Below are 26,423 nucleotides of genomic sequence, written 5' to 3'. Positions count from 1 at the left end.
CGCAAGGAGTCACAGTCGACTTTCCGCACTAGACATGGTGGCACGCGAGACCCAAAGACCCGCAGAGAGGACAGCGCAGGATCCCTAGACAGGTGAGTGTCCTTTTATTTAAGGTCAGAAGATACAATTAGGTAGATTCAGTAAGAGTTAGGCCGACTTATCAGTAGATAAGCCGACCTAACTCAGAATCTACGCCGACTTATGTTTAAGCGTATGCTCAAACAGAGATACGCTTAAACATATCTAAGATAAGACGGCATCTTAGGTTGCAATTTTTCGGATGGCCGCTAGGTGGCGCTTCCATTGCGGTCGGCGTAGAATATGTAAATTAGTTGATCCGCCGATTCACGAACGTACGCCCAGCCGCCGCAGTAGTTTTACGCCGTTTCCGTAAGGCATTATCAGGCCTAAAGTTATTCCATCTATTAGGTGGAATAACAATGTTAAAGTATGGCCGCCGTTCCCGCCGCGAGATTCAAATTTTTTACGTCGTTTGCGTAAGTCGTCCGCGAATCGGGATTTACGTCGTTTACGTCCACGTCAAAATCAATAGGCCCGTGCGGTGTACTTAGCCGCAATGCACCCTGGGAAATGTAGCGCATGCGCATTAAAAAAAAAACTTAAAAAACGTGAGGTCAAGCCTCATTACCATAAAACACTCCCCCCTCCAAGACATTTGAATTCGGCGCCCTTACGCCGCCCTCTTTAGGCTACGCCGCCGTATATTAGCAGGCAAGTACATTGAGAATCATGTACTTGCCTAGCTAACTTACGGCGGCGTAGCCTAAACACGCTAAGCTACGCCGCCGCAAGTTTAAGCCTTTCTCTGTGAATCTACCCCAATATTTGTAACTGCTGACTTTTATTTTATTTTTTTGGGGGGGGGGGGGGGCTTTAGATATTCTTCTTTAGTAAGATGGGACAAAATAATATTACATTCGTATTGTCTCTCGGCGAAAGGAGCACATTAATAAAAAATAAAGTAAGACTTCTTTAAATAATGAGATTTTCCGTCATTACCTAGAGTGCCACCTTCTGGCTTAAAGTGGATAATATGAAACATCCATATGCAATATGTCATTATCACTAGATACGTTTATAATGAAAACTTTTCTTTTTAATTGTTATTTTTATAGTATTAAACTCTATAAATTGCATATACTGCAGCAGACATGTCACTACTGTATGATATAATTGTCTACATTTTTAGCAATTGTCAGCCTGCCATATTTCTAACGATTCTATTTTTCTCTCTCTTCTTTCCATTTTCATTTCCTTTTTTTCTCCTCCGCTCATGTTCCATAAACGCTCCCTCCCTCCCTCTTCTCCATCCTCTGTACCTGGAATGTCACCTCCGCTCATGACCTGTGCCCCTACCTGTCACATGTGGTGCCACTCTCCCTTCCTCCCCCCCATCTCCTGCACCTCCTTATCTCTCTGCCCAGTTCTCTTCGTGGAATGCTCAGAGCTGGTCCCGCCAGATGGTAATTACACCGCCTGTCAAGGGGATAACGTCACTCTCAGGTAAGTGCCGGCACCTTCTGTCACCAGTGCAGCTAATAAGATGTCTCCCTTTCCAAAGGGAAGCAGTCACGTGTCCTCCGCGAAGACTCATGTCACATTATTAGTATAAAGTTTTACCTGAAAGTCATTTTTTTTTTTTGGAACGATTGTACTTGCTTGTTGCTGCATAAATTTATGATTGGTCTTCACTCTGCAAAAAAAGTGTACTTCAATGGAAATAGCAACCTAGCTGTGCAACTGCTAAGATAAAATCAGTCACAGGACAGGTCACCAAATACTGTATTTATCTTGCTATAACGCGCCCCGGCGTATAGCGTGCACCCCCGAACTTGAAGGAAAATTCCTGAAAAAAAAAAAATACTTAGTTTGGATGCCCCTCGTCGGTGTCTTGCCCGTCGTCCATCGCGTCCTGCCCGGCGTCCATCGGCGGCCTCGTCCAGTCCGACGTCCTTCTGCGGCCATCGTGGTGTCCTCCCCGCTTCCCGCGTTGTGTTTGAACCACTGCGCCAACATATACTGAGCGCAGTACACTCGGGTATAGTCGGGCAGGCTCGGCTCCTCTCGCGTAAAGGACGTACAGGACGCACAGGACACGACCGCAAGAGGAGCCGAGCCTGCCCGACTATACCCGAGTGTACTGCGCTCCGTATATGTCGGCGTAGTGGTTCAAACACAGCGCGGGAAGCGGGTATCGGCGTATATCGCGCACCCACGATTTGCCCTGATTTTCAGGGCAAAAAGTGTGCGGTATACGCCGATAAATACGGTATGTATTTTTTTTTTTTGTGAAAGTCTGTTCGCATATGGATGTGATCTGGTCTGTCGGTTGCTGTTTGTTTTTTTACCACCTGACCTCCGAAAGATTTACCCCCTTTATGACCAGAGTATTTTTTGCGCTACTTAAATGCCCCATACACACGATCGAAAATTCCGACAGCAAAAGTCAGATGTGAGCTTTTGAACGGAAATTCTGACCGTTTGTATGCTCCATCGGACTTTTGCTGTCGGAAATTTTCACGAACAAAAGGTTGAGAGCTGGTTCTCAAATTTTCAGACGGAAAAAAAAATTCCTATCGGAAAATCCGATCGTCTGTAGGAATTCCGACGTGCAAAATTCCGACGCATGCTCGGAAACCATTCGACGCATGCTCGGAACCATTGAACTTATTTTCTCGGCTCGTCGTAGTGTTGTACGTCGCCGCGTTCTTGACTGACGATAGTCCAGAGAACTTTTTTGTGACCGTGTGTATGCAAGCCAAGCTTGAGCGGAATTCTGTCGGAAAAAACATCCAAGGTTTTGTGTGTGTTATTTTGTTTCACACAAATAGAGACTTCGTTTGGTGGTATTTTTAAAAAAAAAATTTGCTATATAAACAAAAGAAACAAATGTTTTTGTTTTTTCTTTTTCTAATAATAACAAACATGTTAGACCCGGTTCACACTGGGGCGACATGACAGGCGGCTCAGCCGCCTGACGAGTCGCGTCCCATTGAATGCAATGGAACCGTTCTAATAGGAGCGACGCATTGACTTCTATACAGAAGTCGTTTTGCAAATCGCCTCTGAAGTCGTCCTCAGGACGACTTGCAGAGTCGCCCCCGAAGTCGTGCCGCTGCAGTGTGAACCAACTCTTATACTTACCTGTTCTGTTGCAGTGGATTTGCACAATGCAGGCCTAATCCTCCTCTTCTCAGGTCCCTCTTCTGGGTTCCTGGTCCCTCCCTCCTGTTGAGTGTCCCCACACAGCAAGTAACTTGTTATGGGGGGCACCCGAGCCGAATCACAGCTCCATTTAGACACAGAGCTGCGACCTGGCGCAGCCCCCCATCTCTCCTGATTGGCTGACTGACTTTGATTGAGCAGTGGGAGCCAATAGTGCTGCTGCTGTGTCTCAGCCAATCAGGAGGGAGAGTCTCGGACGGCCGAGACACTCGTGCACATCGCATAGTTTAGGTAGGTCCCTATATTACTGTAGTGCTACCCCTGTAGGAGACACTAATTTTAACTGGTTCTTTCCCAAACAGTACTCTCTTCAGGCCTGGTACACACAATAGGATTTATCCGCGGATACGGTCCGCCGGACCGTATCCGCGGATAAATCCTCTGCGGATTTTAATCCGATGGAGTGTACACACCATCGGATTGAAATCCGCGCCGAATTCCCATCGCGGTGACGTGTCGCGCCGTCGCCGCGATGATGACGCGGCGACGTGCGCGACACTGTCATATAAGGATATCCACGCATGCGTCGAATCATTACGACGCATGCGAGGGATGGGTTCGGACGGATCGATCCGGTGAGTCTGTACAGACCACCGGATCGATCCGCTGGTTCCGATTCCAGCGGATAGATTTGTTAGCATGTCTACAAATTTTTATCTGCTGGAAATCGGAAATATCCGCGGATAAATATCCGCTGGAACGTACACACCAGGGGATCTATCCGCTGAAACCGATCCGCTGAGATTTTTCAGCGGATGGATCCTCTCGTGTGTATGGGGCCTCAGTGAGTTCCCCAGACCAGATCCTTTGGTGAAATGGCTTAGTTAGCTCCAAAGGTAATTAGGAATAGCATACCTCCCAATGATTTGGGGTGGGAACACCTATTATCAACCCCCCCCCCCCCCCCCAAAGAAGAATTATACCAAAAAAATGTTTGTTTGTTTTTGCTAAACCTTTCATCTGATTTCTAAATTGCTGCATTTGCAAATTTCAAAAGCCAATATAAAGGAATAGTAGTGGTAAAAAAGCACTTGTGGGTTCAACCAATCTTATTTATTTTTTGTACAATTCTCCTTTAAGGGGGCGTGGCAGGGGTGTGTCCTATGCCTACATACTTTTTCTGATAGGTGTCTCTCATTCCTATCTCAAAAAGTTGGGAGGGATGCGTATACTGATATACGCCTTCATCCCAGCAACCTACCTAGGAGGGTTCTACATCACATTACTTTGGTAGATTTAAAGTTAATTAAACAGGGATTGTAACTTGTATGTAACACAAACTGATACAAGTATTTACATCAAATTGATCTTAAAAAAAAAAAAAAAAAAATTATGAAAAAGGCTATAAGGTTCTTCAAAGAGTGTATCATTTACAGTGAAGTGTACCTGCCACTGAATTCACCAAGAAAGCAGCTATTTATCACATCAGGCCAATGGGAAACAAGGAGCCGTCTGAATTTCCCGGCAGTTATTGATGATTACTGACAGCCTGAAAGGGAAATTTTAGTAACGTTTTGTATGTTAAAACCACAAAATGGCTTTTGTAGGAGTAATAGAAGTTGGATTGATTTTTTAAATGAACATGGATTTTTTATTTTTTTCTGGGAAAGCCATGCACTAGTGAAACACAGTGATTTCTTTTTTGGTATATGGTCATCATGTGGAATCTCAGCCCGCAATCTCTTGTGGTTCTGATACTCAATTAAGGAACAAATCCATGGGAATCCCTAGGTGGATTCAGAGAGACTTAGGCCGGTGTATCAGTAGATACGCCGGTCTAAGTCTGAATTTGCGCCGGCGCTAATTTAAGCGTATTCTGGAAACCAGATACGCTTAAATTAGGCTCAGATACGAGCGGCGTAAGTGTCTTACACCGTCGTATCCTAAAGTGTAATTTTTAGGCTGACCGCTAGGTGGCGCTTCCATTGCGGTCGGCGTAGAATATGTAAATCAATAGATACGCCTATTCACGAATGAACGCCCGGCCAACGCAGTACAGATACGCCGTTTACGTAACGCATTATCAGGCCTAAAGTTATTCCATCAAATAGCTGGAATAGTAATGTTAAGTATGGCCGTCGTTCCCGCGTCGAAATTCGAAAATCTTACGTCGTTTGCGTAAGTCGTCCGTGAATAGGGATTTACGTCATTTACGTCCACGTCGAAACCAATAGGACCGCGCGGCGTACTTTGCCGCAATGCACACTGGGATATGTAGGCGGACGGCGCATGCGCCGTTCGTAAAATATGTCAATCACGTAAGGTCACCCCCATTACCATAAAACACGCCCCCTCAGCTAAATTTGAATTAGGCGCCATTACGCCCACCCGATTTACGATACGCCACCTTAACTTAGCAGGCAAGTACTTTGTGAATCATGTACTTGCCTCGCTAACTTACGGCGGCGTAGTGTAAAAACGATACACTACGCCGCCGCAACGATACGCCTGCCTACCTGAATCTAGCTACCCATCTATTAGTGCTTCCTGAGAGGTGGACCTCTATACTATTAACCCAACACCGGCACAAGAAAAAACTGCCCTTGGAGTGGAAACACTGCAAGCAGGGGCATATCTGCCGTGAAGCAAACAAGGTTTGCCTTGGGCAGCATTTTTCAGGAGGACAGCACCGCCCCCCTCCCAGGTGACCACTCTAGAGCTGAATGAGGGCTACAGCGCAGTCATCTAATTCTGAGAGGGCGTCTATTGATGCCCTTCCAGAACCGTGCCCCTCGCATCCACTGCTTTGCCCACCCGGGGCAATCTATGATCGCTATGTTTCGGACACAGCTGATCACAGATTGTGCTAAAGAGCCAATCACAGGGGCTCTTCACCACGTGATCACCTGTGTCCAATCACAGCTGATGATGATGTAAATACACTTGCTGGTTATTGTTATTCCTTTCCTCACGCTTTCACAGCGTAAGGAGAAGAGAGCTAGTAACCGTCCAGTGTAAATGGGAACATCTGCACCGATCATCAAGGCACTGATTATCAGTGTCCTGATGATCAGTGCAGCCCCAACAGTGCCCATCAGTGCTGCCTATGGCCTCGTACACACGACCGAGAATCTCGTCGTAAATTAAATGTCGTTTTCCTTGACGAGTTTCTTGTCAGGCCTGTCGAGAATCTTGTCAAGCTTTCTGTGCATACACACTGTCAAGACAAAATCTCGTCGTTCTCAAACGCGGTGACGTACAATACGTATGACGGCACTTTAAAGGGGAAATTTGATTCCACTGGCACCACCCTTGGCGCTGCTTTTGCTAATCTCATGTTACTGCGTGTTAAGGAAAAGTTTGGTGAGAGACGATTCGCGCTTTTCAGTCTGTTACAGCGTGAGGAATGTGCTATCTCCATTACGAACGCTACTTTTACCGAAGGTGCGCTCCCGACTCATACTTTATTCTGAGCATGCACGGGTTTCTAAGCATACACACGATCGTGTTTCTCGTCGTAAACCAGCCCGACGAGGAACACGACGAGGAAATTGAGACCATTTTCCTCTGCAAAAAAAGCGTGTGTACGAGGCCTATCAGTGCTCTTCAGTACTGCCAATCAGTGCCCTTCAGTACTGCCAATCAGTGCTGCCAATTAGTGCCTTTCAGTACTGCCAATCAATTCCCCTCAGTGATGCCAATCACTGCCCTTCAGTGCCGCCAATCAGTGCCATAGTCGCACTCTTGCCTCCTCTTTGTACAATAGCCCCACATTTTACATGATGACACAGAGGGACTACCCATAGCCTACTGTGCAGGAGGGAGAGGAGGAGAGCACTGGAGCTGTTTGGAGCAGGGGATAGGGTATGTATGACAGCCTTCTCATCTCCCCCCTACATGTAAGAAGCATATAACCCTTGCAGTGTGGGGGAGGGCCTCACCACAAGAATTGGATTGGAGTTGGGCCTTAATTTCACTGGTAAAGCCTGTTTACCGAGTGTGATCTGCTAAAGTGGTTTTAGGCCTTATGAACACCGGAATTTTCCCAGCTCTCCTAAACGACTTTCCTTCTGGCAGCAGGGTATTGGTAGAAAAAACGCTTGATGCATTAAATCGTTTAATTGGCAGAGAATAATAATTTATTCTGGCCATTAAAATGAATTAACAATAAGTAACTCTTATGCCGCGTACACATCACCATTTTTAATGGTCTAGAAAGAACGACGTTTTTCAACCTGATTATTGTTAAACCGGCCTTGCCTACACACGATCGTGAAAAAAAATATGCTCTAACAAATCGCGGTGAGCCGGTGACGTACAACACGTACGACGGCACTATAAAGGGGAAGTTCCGTTCGGATGGCGCCACCCTTGGGGCTGCTTTTGCTGATTTTGTGTAAGTAAAAGTTTGGTGAGAGACGATTCGTGCTTTTCAGTCTGTTACAGCGTGATGAATGTGCTATCTCCATTACGAACGCTAATTTTACCAGAACAAGCGCTCCCGCCTCATAACTTGCTTCTGAGAATGCGCGTTTTTTTCACGTTGTTAAAGCCCACACACGACCATTGTTTACAACCTTAAAAACGACAACGTAAAAAACGACGTGAAAAATTAGAGCATGTTCTAAATTTTTAATGGTCATATTTTACGTCGTGATAAATGCTCTGGAGCCCACACACGATCGTTTTTAATAACATAAAAAAAACGTAATTTTTTACAACCCGAAAAAAGGTCGTGTGTATGCGTCATTAGGCCTCGTACACACGACCGGGTTTCTCGACAAAAACCAGCAAGAAAACTGATTCTTGCCTAGATTCCCGTTTGTGTGTACGAGGCATTCAGGTTTCTCGTCTGGAAATCTGGCCAGAATCTCGTCGAGAAAAAAAGAGAACCTGCTCTCTTTTTTCTCGTCGAGATTCTTGTCGGCCTGTTTCCCGACGAGAAACCCGACAGTGTGTATACTTACCTGTCGCCGTGGAAATCCATGCATGCTCAAAATGACTTTGACGCATGCGCGGTAGCTTCTACGGCATAGGTAGGGTGAAGCAAGATAGCGGCGACGGCATCGAATGTGACGAGTGCATGCTCGTCTTACGCAATGACCTCACCGCGTTCTTTCCTTTCAAGAGAACCGCGGTTCTTTTGAAACAAAAGTCTGTACACTCCGGCGGAAAGAGTTTCTTGCCAATAATCTTGTCAGGGAAAACGACAGGTTTTTCCTGACGAGATTCTCGGTCGTGTGTACGAGGCTTTAGATGTGATTAGTGTTTCTTTCTTCTATTTTCAACTACTGCTCAAGTACAAATGCTGATTTATGATAAAAAGATAGATAGATAGACAAATGTAGAGATAGATAGATAGATATATAGATAGATAGATAGATAGATAGATAGATAGATAGATAGATAGATAGATAGATAGATAGCAGTGGCGGCTGGTGCTCAATAATTCTGGGGGGGGCAGCCAACCCACGCCACCCCTCCAGCAAGAGATGAACCCCCCCCCCCGGGAGACGTGCATGGAACACCAGGAATACACCCCCCCCCCCCCCCCCCCCGCGGGAGACAGACAGCCTCCTTACCTTACGAGGCAGATGTCCTGCCCGGGATGACTCCGATCTCCCCTCTTCCTCCCTCCCCTGTCTGAACTGGATGTTGGATGGCTGAGCTGCTGCAGGTGAGCCATCCCTGCACTGACAGTGGCAGCTAGTGGCTCGGGCTTCCCCCTGCTTTTGCCCATTCACCATGTGTCTCCTCCCTCCTCCTCCTTGGCCAATAAGATCACTTTTCCTTTCAGCCAATCAGGAAACGGGTCTCACGACCCGCTTCCTGATTGGCTGGAAGGAGAATTAATGTAACAATAGCGAATATTCATTTGCTACTGTCACACAACTGGGTGGCTCACTGCTCTAGGCCCTGAGCCCATCCTTTTTTGAAAGCCTATTAGAACCTCTGGCTTCAATCATGTGCTTAAAAAAAAAAAACATCGGAATCCATGCATCCGGCGCCCTGTAGATCAGAGGGCCGGACGCATTAGATGGGGGGGCGGCGCCTGTGCACCCCTAATGGACGATGAGGACATCAAGAAAAAGGCCTCCTGTCCCTCGCATTCCCATTGTCCATGAAGTCCTGGAAACCGCCCCTTCCCACATCTACTATGGCTCCCAAATCCCAGAGGACAAATGGCATGTCTGCCCCTGAACCATATGTATACTAACAGCCAATCAGAAGAGGAGAGCACTATAAGGGTTTGGCTAGGTTGACAGCACTCAGCAGGTAGACAATGGCAAGACTGGACTGTTCCTTTAAGAGCCAGTCCCATGTGCTGAGCGCAGCTCCCATCAGACTGAATAATGTGGTTTGCGGCTTGTATTTATTTCTCTCATAGACAACAATAGAGCATTAATACCCACACAGGCACAGCTGCGAGGGCGCCAGGCTCTGTCATCATTTAATGCGCTCCATGCAACCGCATAAAGGCCGCCTGGCTTTCTTTCCGGCTTTCCAGGGATTTTGATGGCGCATCTTATCTGACAGCTGAAGCTGCAACATAATAGGATTTGTTTGTTTACAGAAAGGGAGACTTCAGTTTCTTATTGACCCAACATGGCACAGCCATTCCGCACGATCTGCAGCGAGAGTGTCATTACAGCGCCCCATAATCGCATCCCGTCCTTTAACCAGGGATTTCTGTAGCATCCCTCTATAGATGTAGGGGTCTCTGGAGAGGTGAACTCTAGACAACCAGGGCAAAAGGAGACAAGTTTGAGGCTGGACGCACACAAGAACTTTTTGCTAGTGCGACCATGCCAATAAAATCGCCCACGATTAGCGATCGCTACACTTGCAGTTGCATGCTGTAGCGATCATTGGACAAAATTTGAAGTCTTGCGGGAGATCACTGCAGATTTTAGTAGCACAATCGCATTAGCAAATAGTGTTTACCCATCGTGAAGATAACATTGTAGGTGGGATGAAATTCAGAATCGTGAAGAACTTTACATAGAAATTAAAGATTTCTGAACAGCCATGTTAGTTCAGCAGAATCCCACAGGAAGCTGTCAAATGACAGCAAGCACCGCCTCAATCAACTGCTAAAGTAGAATTCCCTGTCCTATGTGTAACAAAGGGGTGCAGATGCTCTTGACATCATTGACCTAAAACGGCCACATGGCCATATTTGGTCAACGACATGTGGCCATATTAGGTCAATTATGTCAACAGCTTGTGGGTAGGTGCAACGTGGTGGTGTGGTGGCAAAAACACACACTTACAGTCCAGGTGCAAATGGTAGAACTTGTATTGACATAAAGGCAAACAACTCAACCAAGTGGGAGGAGGCCAAACGGTGAACACTCTTGAATGCCAACAGCATGTAGAGGAGCAGGCTTCAGCCCAGAAGGGGCGGAATGTGGCCTGGCCATTCGGGAATGTGCCCAACAAAAATGTTCGTATTTTTTTGTTCCGTTTCGTCTCGTTCCGTAGATTCGTAAAGATTCGTAATTTCGTAAGACTCAAGTTTGCCTATTCGGACCCGTTCGTATTTCGTAAGACGCAAGTTTTCCTATTCGGACCCGTTCGTATTTTCGTAACAGTTTTATTTTCGTTTATACTGAATGATTCGTAATTCTGTCTAATTTATTTTCGTTGATTCGAAATTCGTAATTTTGTTAGATAATAATTTTCGTTTAATGGATTCGTAATTTTGTACTTTCGTAAATACATAGCAACACGCGGCTAATCCATATTAAAGATATACTTTCTCTTAAGCCCCATACAAACGGTCGGACTTTTTGCCAACAAACGTCAAAATGAGCGTTTTCCAAAAAATCCGACCGTGTGTACGCTCCATCGGACAAACTTTTTCGGTTTCAAAAGTCCGGCCAACTCCCTTCAGACAAAAATCCACGGAAAAGTTTGTTTGAAGTCCGATCGTGTGTACGAGGCTTTACACTGTACAATGTGACTCAGCACAAAAGAGATAAGCTGATTGGCTAAGATATTAAGTAAGATACATCACTCTCTAACTACACTGCCCAGTGCCCATTTGAAAGAACGATACAAGTACACAAATTTACGAACAGCCAAAGAAACGGATTTACAAAACACACTAATGAAAATACGAACATACGAATGAAAATACGAACAGACAAAGGATTTAAAATACGGAATGCAAATCGTTCGTTATAGATGTCATTTTCGTTCTTTTGCTTTTTCGGTGTTTCGCATTTTAGTAAGATTGTCCAATCGTACGTTCGTATTTTCGCTTGTTCGTTATTTTGCTTATTCGTAATTCCGTAATTTTCGTATTTTGGTTCTTTCAGCTTTTCGTATGTTCGAATTGATACGAATGTACGAAAACTAACAAATTTGTACGAAAATCCATTCGTTACAAACGGGAACGCACATGTCTAGTGTCCAAGGAGAGTGAAGAGCCTTAAAGGAGTTCTCCAAGCTAAAACTTTTAACCCCCGCTGTGCCCGGGCTGTAAAACTATACAAAATAAACTTTCACTTACCTGCCTACGATCCCCCGTTGTTCCGATATCGCCGTCCCGTTCTCCGGTCCCGGTCTGTTCCACTTCCTGCGGGTCGGTGACTCACAGTGCGCTCAGCCTATCAGCGGCCGCGACGGGACATTGCTGCGGCCACTGATAGGCTGAGCGCACTGTGAGTCACCGACCCGCAGGAAGTGGAACAGACCGGGACCGGAGAACGGGACGGCGATATCGGAACAACGGGGGATCGTAGGCAGGTAAGTGAAAGTTTATTTTGTATAGTTTTACAGCCCGGGCACAGCGGGGGTTAAAAGTTTTAGCTTGGAGAACTCCTTTAAGCTTTTCCTACACAACTGGAACCTTTCCCTGCTGCTAATACTGTTCCTCGAGCCAACAGAGGCCCCAATGAAAGGAGGCAGAACCCCAGAAACGCGTCAGTTTTATAGCATTTGCTGTCTATAACTGGCCATAGACACTAAAGGCATGTTTGGATCTTGTATCTTTCCAGTATTATGGTCATATACTAGCTCGCTTCTTTATGTCTGTGAATATATATTTATGTTTAATTCGTAATAAATAGTAGAAGGTGCTTCACAGGGCCAGTGCACTCAGTTTTTTTGTGCTGTTTGGCTCTGACTCAGCCTTCATCTATTCTACAGCACCATGCCCACTCTCTGTATGGGTCAATGACTTGACAAACGACAAAGCCTCGTAGTGAAAGCTCCATTTACCCTCCGCCCATTGGAATTGGGGACAACGGCATGCAGAAATGCCAAAAGACAAAAAGTTTTTCATGCTTCTGCAGGGTCCCTTTCTTGATTTGGGACCTGCGGTATATAGGTCACAGCTCGTAAAGGTCCTCTGATGACCGTTAATATGTAATCATGATGCACTGACCCGTAACACTGATTAATAAAGCTCATTGATAGCGCCTGTACATCCGCGTGTACCTAAATGTCTATCCATTTGCATCAACGTACAGAATCAATTTGGAGTCAGCATTCCCTTCACACTTAATTCTAATTAATTGGATTCATCTTTTCGCCGTATGAGGGATCGAGGGAACAGTCGCAAGACGGCTAATGAACAACTGACTCACATTAGCTGAATGGAAGTTTGCATGATTAACTGTTCCGGGCTGATATATGGAAGCGTTCTGTTTGCCGAGTTTATGTTCCTGTCACCAGAGTGAAAGGAATGACTGAACGGATTAAAATATAACACGGTTTATTTAGGAGGGTTTTCTGATAGGGCGACAGATTCATTTAATCCCCTCGCTAACTGCTACATAATTAAAAAATAGGCACCTGCTCCTGCAGGTGTTCATGCCATCCCTCACTTCAGCTGGGAGTCAAGCAGTGTGGCATGCTGTTAGGTGGGCAGAGAGCTGTTCTTTTTGCTTTCATCCTTAAAGTGGATGTAAAGCCACTCTCATCCTTTCTACACTCCTCCCATAGTGCTGATCTATAAGGATGTAGATGCCTCCTGCATGTATCCTTACCTGTCAAATGTCTCCCCTCTGTCTGTTATGAAACCCCGAAAAACTGCAGGTTCTGTGGGTGGATCTGTTGTCTGGAGCTCGGTGGGTGGAGTCGTGATGTCAGTAGACTCCCCGCCCACCTCTACACTCCTCTTGTCAACATGCATTTTTTCCTGTGTATTCCTTACACTCAATTCTGCTATGATCACTAACATCCAGTCAAAATCCAGAAAAGTAACCACATGACTTCAGAAAAGGAGTGGGGGTGGGAATTAAAAAATAATGGCCCGGATTCAAGAAGCAATTGCGCCTGTGTAACCATAGGTTACACAGCGCAATTGCTTGCTTGCGCCGGCGTTACGAATGCTCCTGATTCAGCAACATCGTAACGCCGACTGCAGCCTAAAATCTGCGTGGCATAAGGCTCTTATGCCACGCATATCTTAGGCTGCATTCTTGCGATGGCCGCTAGGGGGCGCTCCCATTCTGCTCAGTGTATAGTATGCAAATTGCATACTAACACCGATTCACAATGTTGCGCGAGCCCTACGTCGTTTCCGTATGGCGTGTTTAGCGTAAGGCTGCCCCTTCTAATAGCAGGGGCAGCCAATGCTAAAGTATACCCGTCGTTCCCGCGTCGCGACGTTCGAATTTTACGTAATTTGCGTAAGTGATTCGTGAATGGCGCTGGACACCATTCACGTTCACTTTGAAGCAAATGACGTCCTTGCGACGTCATTTGCCGCAATGCACGTCGGGAAAGTTTCCTGACGGAGCATGCGCTCTACGCTCTGTGCGGGAGCGCGCCTAATTTAAATGATTCCCGCCCCCTACGGGATCATTTACATTAGGCGCCCTTACGCAGGGCAAGTTTACACAGCGCACACGCAATTTACGGAGCTACTGCTCCGTGAATGGCGGGTAGCGCAGGAAATTTGCGGGGGCGCAGGGCAAAAACGCTGCCCTGCGCCTCTGTAACTAAGGGGCAAATCTACCTGAATCCGGGCCAATGCCTGTCTCCAGGCTGGTGCATGAGATATGTAAATAACCTATCACTCACAGCAAGGGGGCGGAACGGACTAAGGTTTGTCTCTGTAAGTCCGTTTAATTTTACTGAACAATAAAAGAGGATTGCTCAGAGCTGGATTAACTCTGTGTGGCAAGACTGGGCACAGATGATAGGAAATCTTATACTGTACATTGTGACATCAAAAAAATAAAATAACATTTTCAGGTTTACATCCACTTTAAAGCGGATCTTCACTGCATCTAACCCAGGCGTCTCAAACTAGCGGCCCTCCAGCTGTTGCAGAACTACAAGTCCCATCATGCCTCTGCCTATGGGAGTCAAGCTTGTAACTGTCAGCCTCCTCATGGGAATTGTAGTTCTGCAACAGCTGGTGGTTATCCATTGGTGATAGACAGTGGGATAATGTCCCCACGCCTGACCATTATCCCACTGTCTATCGCCAATGGATAAACACCCCCCCCCCCCACCACAATCCACTGGCATGCTAAGGTAAAGCATACTTAGGTCCTATCACTCAAGAACATACCAGGAACATTGACCTCCACACATCTATACATGACTTTCTCCCCATTAGTTTTTGACGTCCCCATGTCTGACCATTGTCACCTTGCACAGAGCCTCCACCGCCTATAACCAAGAGCTTGATTTGCTGCAATAAAACCCTCTCAGACCCCTTCCCTCATGTCTGCCAATAACAGGAAAATGTGTATGTTACCAGCCCCCTAGCGAGGCTATCTACTATAAATCCCTAGGAATCAGAATTTACCTTTCTACTAGTTTTTATGAATAAGTTATACTTGAAATCCCTAGAGCCCTGTACAGCTCAGTCCAGCTGGCTTGTCCTCAGGGTTTGCCATTGTCTTCCGTAGTTGTGGTCGTAATGAAAAAAAAAAACAAGGGTTTTGTATTATAAAATAATAGGGGGAAAAAATTGCCCCCCCACTCCGATCTCTGTATTGAAGCTAGAATAATACGAGGAACTTTTCAGCTCCAAGAACTAGCCTGTGGTCATTTCAATTCAGCTTTCTCCGTCCCTTGTGAGAAATTGCCCCGGTGACTAAAAATAGAGCAGGCCGGCCACGCTGGGAAGTCACAAAGCGGCAGGCCACAGGGAGCGAGGCTCGGTACACAGAGGCAGAGAATAGGAGCTCCAGATTGTCAGAGGAGGCTTGCGGCTCCATTGTGATGCAGCAGAACCGCTCAGCAGATTGGGAAGCAGTGGAGACTCGAGAATTAAAGGGCATATTCAGAATGCTGAAAACCCGCTTTGGAGAAGGAATGGGAGGATTAACCTTTAAATCTCTGGCATGAGGGACCAAAAACTAAAAAAAAGACTGCCAGATGTGTACTGAGAAAATACTCACAATGCCATTACTGAGAATGCTAGTTGCCTGGCTATTATGTTTCTCCAAAGGCCTCAATACTTTCTGAATCACTAACTTTGAATAATCAATCTAGAGATTCTGGCCCATATTCTCTCTAAATGTCCGTGGGCGGCGCATAAGGCATTTACACTCCGCCGCCCCAAACTACAGGAGCAAGTGCTGTATTCCCCAAACACTTGCTCCGTAGTTTGCGGCGGCGGAGTGTAAATGGCCCGGCGTAGCCACGCGTATCTTCAAGGGGGTGGCTTCTATTCAAATTAAGCGCGGCCCCGATTCTAGGTAACTGCGCATGCGCTGGGCTTAAAAAAGCCCAGTGCGCATGCTCCAGTTCTCGGCGGAAAACGTCAATGACGCCGACGTGTGCGTCATTGACGTAAAGTCGTATTCAAGAACGACTTAGGGAAACGACGTAGCCGACGGAAAAACATGACGCGGACCCGACGCTATCCGTAAAATGGCCTACGTGGGACATGCGGAAATGTACTCCTCATATAGCAGGAGTAAGTTTCCGCTTACGCAAACAACGTTAGCGACGGGTACGCAACGCGAAATCGTTTGGGAATCGGCGTAGCAGGCTCATTTGCATAAACAAATGAGACCTTCACGTAAATGCCATCTAGCGGCGGGCGGCGTACTTACATTTAAGATCCGACAGTGTAAGTGACTTACACATGGCGGATCTTAAGTGTATCTATGCGAAAATGATTCTAAGAATCAGTCGCATAGATACACGGGCCAAAAAAGAGAGATACGATTGGGTATACTGAGATCCTCCATCGTAACTTCTCTCAGAATATGGCCCTAGGAGTTTGACTTTTATTATTGTGATTTGAGGAAAATTATAAATGGTTTTCATTTTTTTTTTTTACAAATATGTGAAAAGTGTGACGTGCATTTGTATTCAGCCCCCTTTACACTGATACCCCAACTAAAATCTAGTGGAACCAATTTAGTAAATAGAGTCCACCTGTGTGTAATGTAATCTCAGTATAAATACAGCTGTTCTGTGAAGTCCTCAGAGTTTTGTTAGAGTTTGCGAGAAGTCATGTGGGGGACACAGTAAACATGTGAAAGAAGGTGCTCTGGTCAGATGAGACCAAAATGTAACTTTTTGACCTAAAAGCAAAACTCTATGTGTGGTCGAAAATTAAAGCCTCGTACACACGGTACGATTGTTGGCCAACCGAGCGTCTGATTTTTGTCAAAAAGACGTGTGCCAGGATCTTGTCTTGCATATTAACGGTACAAAATTGTCGTGTCACAAACACGGATGTAGACCTTTGGGCCCCTTCTGCTAATTTCGTGTTTGGTAAGCATTGATTCCGAGCATACATGTTTGTACTTTTGACTTTGGTACTGACCCTATGAAAATTTGACAACAAACTGCTGTCCGCCGAAAAAATTTCTAGCCTGTCAATAATTGTTAATGCCAGGGCCAATCCTAGGCAGGGTGCACGGGGTGCTCCACACCCAGGCGCCTCAGAGGTGGGGGCGCCGAAGCTCCAAAGTTCTCCCCTCCCTCCTCCTTGTCTGTGTCCAGAGGCGGAGCGCATGTAGCGGGTGCTGCGTTTCCCTATCCCGATTGCTCTCTCCGCTGGCAACTGACAAGAGCCCATACCTCCCGCTGTCCCCGGAATCCAGTATGGGTACCACAGCGGAGCCTAGTACCGGAACACATTCTGGCACTAGGCTCTACTAATTAATTCTGTCCGGTGTGCATGAAGCAGTCTCCTGTCTGCCCCGCCCCCTCTTTGTGTGTCGGCTCTTCTCCCATAGGCGGTGTGATGTGAGGCTTCTGGGTTGGCTGGAGCTGCTGCCAATCATCCCGTGCACTCCCAGAAATGCTCTCCGAGTGCCACCCTCCAAGTAACCAAAGATGCCACGTATGCCGCGCCCCCTGTAATGTTCTCCCAAGCTACCAAGCTACAGGATCTATTGGACTGATCTATGGGGACACCTGATGTGGGGGGCTCTGATGGGGGACATCTGCTGTGGGGGGGCTCTAATGGGTGACACCTGCTGGGGGGGCTCTGATGGGGGACACCTGCTGTGCAGGGCTCTGATGGGGGACACCTGCTGTGGGGGACTCTGATGGGGACACCTGCTGGGGGGGACTCTGATGGGGGACACTAATGAAGACTTCTTAGGGGAGCATCTCTGTGTTTGAGTCGTAGCCATAGAAACATTTGTAAAGGGGAGGAGTTAGTAAGATGATCCCGCCCATGTGGGGGCGCCAGAAATATTTCAGCACCCAGGCATCTGTGACCCTAGGATCGGCCCTGGTTAATGCCACCCGCATGCATCTGCAGCACCTTGCGGATCTGTACCGTAGGATTTCTTGCAAGTAGCCTATTAAAATGAATCAGGTGCCCTGCACGCAATGCGCAAAGATGCGTGGAAAACCTGTGGAGAGATGCATTTTAACCCCTACTGTGCTGGTTCTATTGCTTGCTGTTACAAGGATCTAATCTCAGAATTTTTTTTTTATAATTGCATTTTTTTTTTTTTAAACACTTTACAAAGAACAACACCAGACATAAAAATATACCAAACCAATATAATATACATTATACATTAACCCCCTCCTCAAGAGCACCCTCAATTTGTTCTGTCTACTTCCCCCTCCCTCTCCTCCCTCCTTTCTCTCTCCCCTCCCCTCACCCCCTAAATCACCCCTTCGTCTACAGGAGAGAAGGGGAGAAAAAATGGGGAAAGAGGGGAAAGAAGAGACACAAAAAAAAAAGGGCCCCCCCAAGATAAAATTGTTTCTCCCTTTAAAACAGGGGGCTAAAAAGCTCTCTATTTGTGATCCTTAATAACTCTTTGGATCCCACCACCTTATGGCCCCATACCAAGCACAAGAACAAGAGGGGCTTAATAACACCCTGTAAAAAAAAAAACCCCTTCCCTAATGATTTTTATTTCGTGACTTGACATCTTTTAAAATCCCCACTTTCCATTCTTATGGCCCCATCCAACCAAAATCTTTAAAGAGGGGCCAAATAAAAAAAATAAAAAAGATTTATCCTATTTAACCCCACCCTCGTTGTTCTACAAAAAGTGTTAACTGGTTTTGGTTTGTTCTCCCTCTCTCAGGGCTGGACTGGGACAAAAATTTGGCCCTGGACTTCATCCAGACTGGCCCACTTTGACAGGTCTCTCCCATGGCGGCCGGACAACTCCCGCACCCCCCCCCCACCGGCCACCCAAGCCCCCTCTCCCCCTTCACTACCCACTAGCCGTTCTACTTTATTAGAGTAGAATGGCTGGTACTGGTACTCTTATAGGCAGTACCAGTGGGGAAGCTAGACATTATTTCACCCGGGGCAAAGAATCAGTTCCCCCTTATGGGACAAGATTAGGGAGAAGTGAGAAACTCCCAGGCCATAGCTGTTGAGTCAGCTGCCTGTCCCCTCCCCCCTGCTCCTCTGTCATCCCCCCTGCTCCTCTGGTCCTCCCCCTGCTTCTTTATTTCCCCCAGGTGAGCGCTGCGGGGAGGGAGAGGGGGTGAGCGCTGCGGGAAGGGAGAGGAGGTAAGCTCTGCGGGAAGGGAGAGACAGAGGAGCGGAGGGGGGCGGCGGTCCGCTGTCATTGAAGCCGGCCCACTGAGCCACCGGCCCACCGGGAAACTCCCTGTAGTCCCAATGGCCAGTCCATCCCTGTCCTCTCTGCTGTGCAAATTGTCCAGAAAAGTTAATATTGTGAAAAAAAAAGAGTTTTTTTTTGTATTTAACCCCACCCTCGTTGTTCTTCATAAGGTGGTGACTAGTTTAATTTATTCTCCCTCTCTACTGTGCATATTATCCAATGAAAATTAGTGTTGAGAGAAAAAAAAAGGGAAAAAGGGGGGGGGGACCAAGATCACTCCTCTCTTGCACTTAATCCTCTCCCTCTGGTGCCCCCATGAGAGGGGGGAACACAAAAAAAGGGGAACATTTCCACAAAAACGCCACCAGACGTCTCTCTCTCCCCGCCCGTCCCTTAGGCCTCACAACCCAGAGCTAATCCACCCCTATTTAAGGAGAGTAATATATCCATCCCGCCCATATATCATTAAAGCGGATGTGCCATGGGAACAAAATATTAAAAGCCAGCAGCTACAAATACTGCAGCTGCTGACTTTTAATATTAGGACACTTACCTGTCCTGGAGTCCAGCACCGATCGCAGCAGAGCACGAGCGATCGCTCGTCTCTCTGCTGCTCCCCCCATCCACGCTGAGGGAACCAGGAAGTGAAGCGCTGCGGCTTCACTGCCCGGTTCCCTACGGCGCATGCGCGAGTCGCGCTGCGCCCGCCGATTGGCTCACACGCTGTGTGCTGGGAGCCGAGTGTTCCCAGCACACAACGGGCGACAGACGGGATGTGACGGAATGCCCGTCTTTCGCCCGTAGCGTGTGGCCGGAAGTGGGTGCAAATACCTGTCTTTAGACAGGTGTCTGCACCCCCCTCCCCCCTGAAAGGTGTCAAATGTGACACCGGAGGGGGGGAGGGTTCCGATCAGCGGGACTCCACTTTAGGGTGGAGGACCGCTTTAAATTCTAATCTCAGAATGAATGACAGCCAACATTTTTTAGACCCTTGTGTTATTCATAAGACCTAGGCATGGCTATAGACGAATGATCCAAGTGGAATTCAAAGCCATCCACTGCAGGACAAGCATCGCTAATCACCGACGCAGACTATGCAGAGGTGTCGCACGGCACTGTGGCCTACGTAAAGGTTAATCGGAGCCTCTGCATTGGACAGTGAGGATAAGATACCAGCGTTTCATTTCAGACACCTCAAGCATCATGTCACCGCTCGCTTGTCTCTGCCCTAAATGAATGCAGATGTTCACAGAATATTCAACTCCTGCCCCCTGCTGTCCATAAAGTGCAGTACAATTAACACCAAAATCAAATAGGGCTTATTTGTAAATTAGAGGAACAGGATACTGACAGGTGTGTGTGATGGAGAATATAATATTCAATAATGTATTTGAATATTAAACTAATTGTAAGCCTTAAGGCCTCATTCAGAACTGCACATTGCAGTAACCTGTATGCCAATACACTTTCAATGTTTTTGTTTTATTTTTATCCTTTGTTGCATTTCAGCAATGTTCATCTCCTGCGGCCTCTCTGGAGCCACTTCCTGTCTACATGCACTCCAGCAATGGCTGCATGACATTTCTCAGGGTAATTTTCCTGATCATGACAGCAGTTAACCATGTGCAATGTGTGTTGAAACAGCCACTTGCAGTCTCCATCTAAAGCCCATGTGGCAGGGTGACAACACAAGAACATGATTGGGAGACAAGGACAGAGCGCTGTCGTCCTGTAACAGGAAGTGCTTGAAAAGGGACCTTTATGGCAGGATCAGCAGGATTGTTTTATTTTTTTATGAAAGCTGTAGATTTAGGAATATAGTACTGAATTTAATATTCTCTTACTTGTATTGTAGCCCTGATGAAGTGGGGAGGTCTGAACCCCTAAAATTCCTTTTTCTTTATTTCTACTGATTATCTAGTAAAACATAGTTTTGAATTCGCTGACCTTAAAGCGGAGCTCCACCCTAAAGTGGAACTTCCGCTCATCAGGACCCTCCCCCCCCTCCGGTGTCACATTTGGCACCTTTCAGGGGGAGGGGAGGTGCAGATACCTGTCTAAGACAGGTATTTGCACCCACTTCCGGGAGTCCACTCTGCGGGGACCTGCAGAACACAGCTCCCAGAACACAGCGGGGACCAGTGAGCACGGTGCAGCGCGACTCGCGCATGCGCCGTAGGGAACCGGGCAGTGAAGCTACAATGCTTCACTTCCTGGTTCCCTCACCGTGGGGGCAGCAGAGTGACGAGCGATCGCTCGCCTTCTGCTGCCGACGTCGCTGGACTCCAGGACAGGTAAGTGTCTATTTATTAAAAGTCAGCAGCTGCAGTATTTGTAGCTGCTGGCTTTTAATATTTTTTTGTACGGCGGAGCTCCACTTTAAAGTGGAACTAAAGTCTACGGTAGACCATAGATTATGCAATTTTCTTTCCTGAAAGAAAATTGCTCCATTTCCCCATCAACACAGTCAGTGATGATCATGATTAGAAAAACATGCAATAAGCGTTTATTGATTGGTTTGTTCAAAAGTTATAGGGCCAGATTCACAGAAGAGATACGACGGCGTATCTCCTGATACGCCGTCGTATCTCTGAGATACGATTGTCGTATCTATGCGTCTGATTCATAGAATCAGTTACGCATAGATAGCCCTAAGATCCGACAGGTATAACTGTGTTACACCGTCGGATCTTAGGCTGCAATTCTAGGCCGGCCGCTAGGTGGCGATTCCATTGCGGTCGGCGTAGAATATGCAAATGACTAGTTAAGCCAATTCACGAACGTCCGCTTTGCCTGTCGATCTAAATTTACGTTGTTTCCGTAGAGATGGGTCGCGTAAAACTAAGGCTGCCCTCTAGGTGGTGTAACCAATGTTAAGTATGGCCGTCGTTCCCGCATCGAAATTTTAAATTTCACGTTGTTTGCGTAAGTCGTCCGTGAATGGCGCTGGACGCCATTTACGTTAACGTCAAAACCAATGACGTCCTTGCGACGTCTTTTAGCGCAATGCACGTCGGGTAATTTTACGGACGGAGCATGCGCAGTACGCTCGGCGCGGGAACGCGCCTAATTTAAATGGTGCCCGCCCCATTTGAATTAGGCGGGCTTGCGCCGAGCGGATTTACGCTACGCCGCCACAAGTTTACAGGTAAGTGCTTTGTGAATCAGGCACTTACGCTGTAAACGTGTAACGTAAATGGGATACGTTACGCCGCCGCAGCGTAACGTAATTCTATGTGAATCTGGCCCATAGCGTCTACAAAATAGGGGATAGATTTATGGCATTTTTATTGTAGATTTTTTTTTTTACTAGTAATGGCGGCGATCTGCGTTTTTTAGCGAACTGCGACATTGCGGTGGACATATCGGACATTTTTTTGGGACCATTGACATTTATACAGCGATCAGAGCTAAAAATTGTCACTGATTACTGTATAAATGTCACTGGCAGGAAAGGGGTGTGATCAAAGGGTTAAATGTGTTCCCTAGGGAGTGATTCTAGCTTTGGGGGGAGTGTACTGACTGGAGGAGGAGAGAAATTGCTGTTCCTGATCACTAGGAACAGCAGATCTCTCTCTACTTCCCTGACAGAACTGGGATCTGTGCGTTTATATTGACAGATCCCCGTTCGATTTTCCTGAGGAGCGTTCGCTGGTCGCCGGCGGTCATCGCGGCTGCCAGCCACGCACATTGGTTATAGCTCTTAAAGCTATAGCTGATGGCAGCTGGTCGGCAAGCAGTTAAAAAACCATGAGTGGCAAGGCTCTTCATTGCAGAAGAGACATGTCTGCAGTATTCTGGCGTATGTATACTGAGCTGCGCATGCACATCTCGGGTTACCTTCCGGCACAGCGCCTGTGTATGTGTGGCAGTGATGTCACCCCGCACCTGGAAAAGCTGTGGAGAAGACGCCAGTGAGGGAGCTCCTAGGTGTCAGGTATAGGTAAGTATAGCTTGTAAGCTCTAACGAGCAGGGCTCTCTGATTCCTCCTTTATTAAATTGTATTGTAACTGTACTGTCTGCCCTAACGTGGTACATCGCTGCGCAAACTGTTGGCGCAATATAAATCCTGTATAATAATAGCAGAGTTTAGCTCCGCTTTAAGTTTGGAGCTCTTACTGCTTCTTTTAGTGATTGCAAAACTTTTATTAAAAACATTAATAATAATAAAAATAATAAACATGTTGGGGCAGATCCACATAGATCTGCACCCGCGCAGTGTATCTGAGAAACGCTATGCCGCTGTAACTTACCCGGCTTTGGTTTGAATCCAGAAAGAATTTGCGCCGTAAGTTACGGCGGCGTAGTGTATCTCTCGCGGCGTAATGGCGCAGAATTCAAATGCGGCGAGTAGGGGGCGTGTTTCATTTAAATGAAGTGCGTCCCCGCGCCGAACGAACTGCGCATGCGCCGTCCCTAAATTTCCCGCCGTGCATTGTGCTAAATGACGTCGCAAGGACGTCATTGGTTTTGACGTGGACGTAAATTACATCCAGCCCCATTCACTTACGCAAACGAAATAAAAAAAATTCAAATGCGAGGTGGGAACGACGGCCATACTTAACATTGCGTACGCCACCAAATAGCAGCTTTAACTATACGCCGAAAAAAGCCGAACGGAAACGACGTAAAAGAATGCGACGGCCGCTCGTACGTTCGTGGATCGTCGGAAATAGCTAATTTGCATACTCGACGCAGATTACGACGGGAACGAAGAATTGCATTTACGATCCGAAGGCGTACGAAGACGTACACCTGTCGGATCTAACCCAGATGCCGTCGTATCTTGTTTTGAGGATTCAAAACAAAGATACGACGCGGGAAATTTAAAATTACGCCGGCGTATCAGTAGATACGCCGACGTACTTTCTTTGTGGATCTGCCCCCTTATACTTAGACATGTGCAAATTTTTTTTCGTTTTCGTTTCATTTGTTTGTTTTTTGGGTTATTCGTTACGATCGCAATTCGCAAATTCAAAAATAAGAAAGAAAATTTGAAAGAATAACTAACTAACTAATAATAACTAACTATTAAATTATAGGTATTGGAATTTCCTTTCAAATTTGGCTGTTAGTGAAGGTAACAAATACGAATTGATCTGAAGTTACAAATGATCTGAAATAACAAATGCCGCATCTAAACAAATGGAACTGAACAAATTAATGATAAATAATAATATTTTTTTTTTATCATTATTATTGTTGTTAATAATTATTATAAATTTGTTACGTTCGATTCGTTTAGATGTGGCATTTGTTATTTTTGTTAATTTGTAACTTCGGATAAATTCGTATTCGTTACGTTCACTCATGCCGCGTACACACGGTCGTTTTTCGGCATTAGAAAAAATGACATTTTTAAAAACGTCATTTAAAATCATCGTGTGTGGGCTTCACATCGTTTTTCGGCTTCTGAAAAAACCTAAAAAAAAAAAATCGAACATGCTGCATTTTTTAATGTCGTTTTTTTAAAATGTCGTTTTTCGGGTTGTAAAAAATGATCGTGTGTGGGCTAAAACTACGTTTTAAACCCGCGCATGCCCAGAAGTTATGAGACGGGAGCGCTTGTTCTGGTAAAACTGCCATTCATAATGGAGTAAGCACATTCATCACGCTGTAACAGACAAAAAAGCGCGAATCGTCTTTTACTGAGACGTGGCCGCATCCCCCCATCCTACGCCCAGTCACACACGTCCAACGTAAAATACGCCGGCTTGTGTTCCCTGGTGCAGACCTTTGCATGTCTGCTGCTGGGTTACACCTCCTTTATGGGGAATAACTTTACGCCGGACGTACAACTTACGCGCACTGCGTCGGGCGCATTTATGTTCGTGAATCGCCGTATTTCACTCATTTGCATATTTGAATAGCTAATCAATGGGAGCGCCACCATGCGTCCAGCCTAAATGTGCGCCCACCCTACACCGGCGTAGGCAAGTTACGTCGGCGGGATGAAGCCTGTTTTTAGGCGCATCTTAGTTTGTGGGTCCGGCGCACAGATACGATGTGTCGGGCATGCGCGCGTGCCCCCTGGCGGCCGCGATGCAAAGGATGTCATATGACGTCCACTCTGAGGGAGAGACAGTTCCTGCCAACGTCATATTACTATGGCTCGGTAGGAAACTGGTAAGGTCAGCTAATGACATCCTCCATCCTTTACATCATCCAACTGCTAGGGTTCCCTCTGTCAGTAAATTTACAAACAGTTTGTAAAATCCGTAATTTATGTACCAGTCTATGCATTTCCTTTTGTAAATTTACTGACAGTTGGCAACCCTGCCAACAGCTACAGTTTGGCAGTTGATAGCAGGGTATGTACAAAACACAGAGCCCTGCAATTTGATGGCAATTAATAACTTAGATTTGGTGCGGTGAAGAAGCAGAGGAAAATTTGAATAGATGTAAACACAAACAGATTATCTTATGTACTCTAACATCTTGCAGACCCAATTCTCTTGTTTGCAAAGATCAGAACTTGATTATTGTGACATATTGCAGTTTATTCATTTATAAAATCACTCTGTAAGCTGCAGTATATCTTGGAGTTTTTGCTAACCAATCACTATTTGCAAAGGTGTAGAAGAGAGACCTGTAAGCAAAAGTGAAACTGCAGCAGAGAAAGAACTCCATATGTAAGAAGCTGCGTTAAAGCGGAGTTCCGGCCACAATTTCACTTTTTAAATATAAATACCCCTATAATACACAAGCTTAATGTATTCTAGTAAAGTTAGTCTGTAAACTAAGGTCCGTTTTGTTAGGTTGTTACAGCATTTAGACACTTTATAAAATAGAAATTGACTGGGGCCATCTTAAGTGTGTGCATCATGAAGCCAGACTGTATGACTTCCTGGATTTCAGCCTTGCAAATCTCGCCCATGCTCAGTGCTGCACAAGCAGTGTCAGATCAGGTTTCAGCACCTGTACTGTCCAAGTCACATGATTCTTCGAGACTGGGGAGTGCACAGACTCCTGGAAAGTTACACCCACTACATTCCCAGGAGTCTGTGCGGCGTAGGTTAGGAAGCATTAAGCACCTAGATGCAGGAAGTGGGAAGATTAACTATTCTGCCTAGCAACAACAATTTGAAGGCATCTAAAAAAAAAAAAAAAAAATTTGTAAAGGACTAATGACATTTTTTTAAAACTACTGATGTAATGTTATATTTATGGGTGGAACTCCACTTTAACTGCCGGCTCTAAATACGTTTAGTAAATAAATATACTTGTTATTGCCCTCAGCCAGTTCAGTTCTTTTG

General features: G+C 46.2%; 1 protein-coding gene across 1 annotated transcript in view; it reads left to right on the top strand.

The window, feature by feature from the left end:
- IGLON5 (IgLON family member 5) overlaps positions 1-26,423 on the top strand; it is a 509,821-nt gene that overhangs the window by 361,511 nt on the left and 121,887 nt on the right. Inside the window, exon 2 of the mRNA XM_040327264.1 lies at positions 1,446-1,524. Coding sequence (XP_040183198.1) covers positions 1,446-1,524 — 79 coding nt within the window. The remainder of the gene's footprint in view (positions 1-1,445; positions 1,525-26,423) is intronic.

This window comes from Rana temporaria, chromosome 10 (assembly GCF_905171775.1).
Source record: "Rana temporaria chromosome 10, aRanTem1.1, whole genome shotgun sequence".
NCBI lineage: Eukaryota > Metazoa > Chordata > Amphibia > Anura > Ranidae > Rana > Rana temporaria.
The sequence above is the reverse complement of the archived record's forward strand: the minus strand, read 5'-3'. Positions and strand labels throughout refer to the sequence as shown.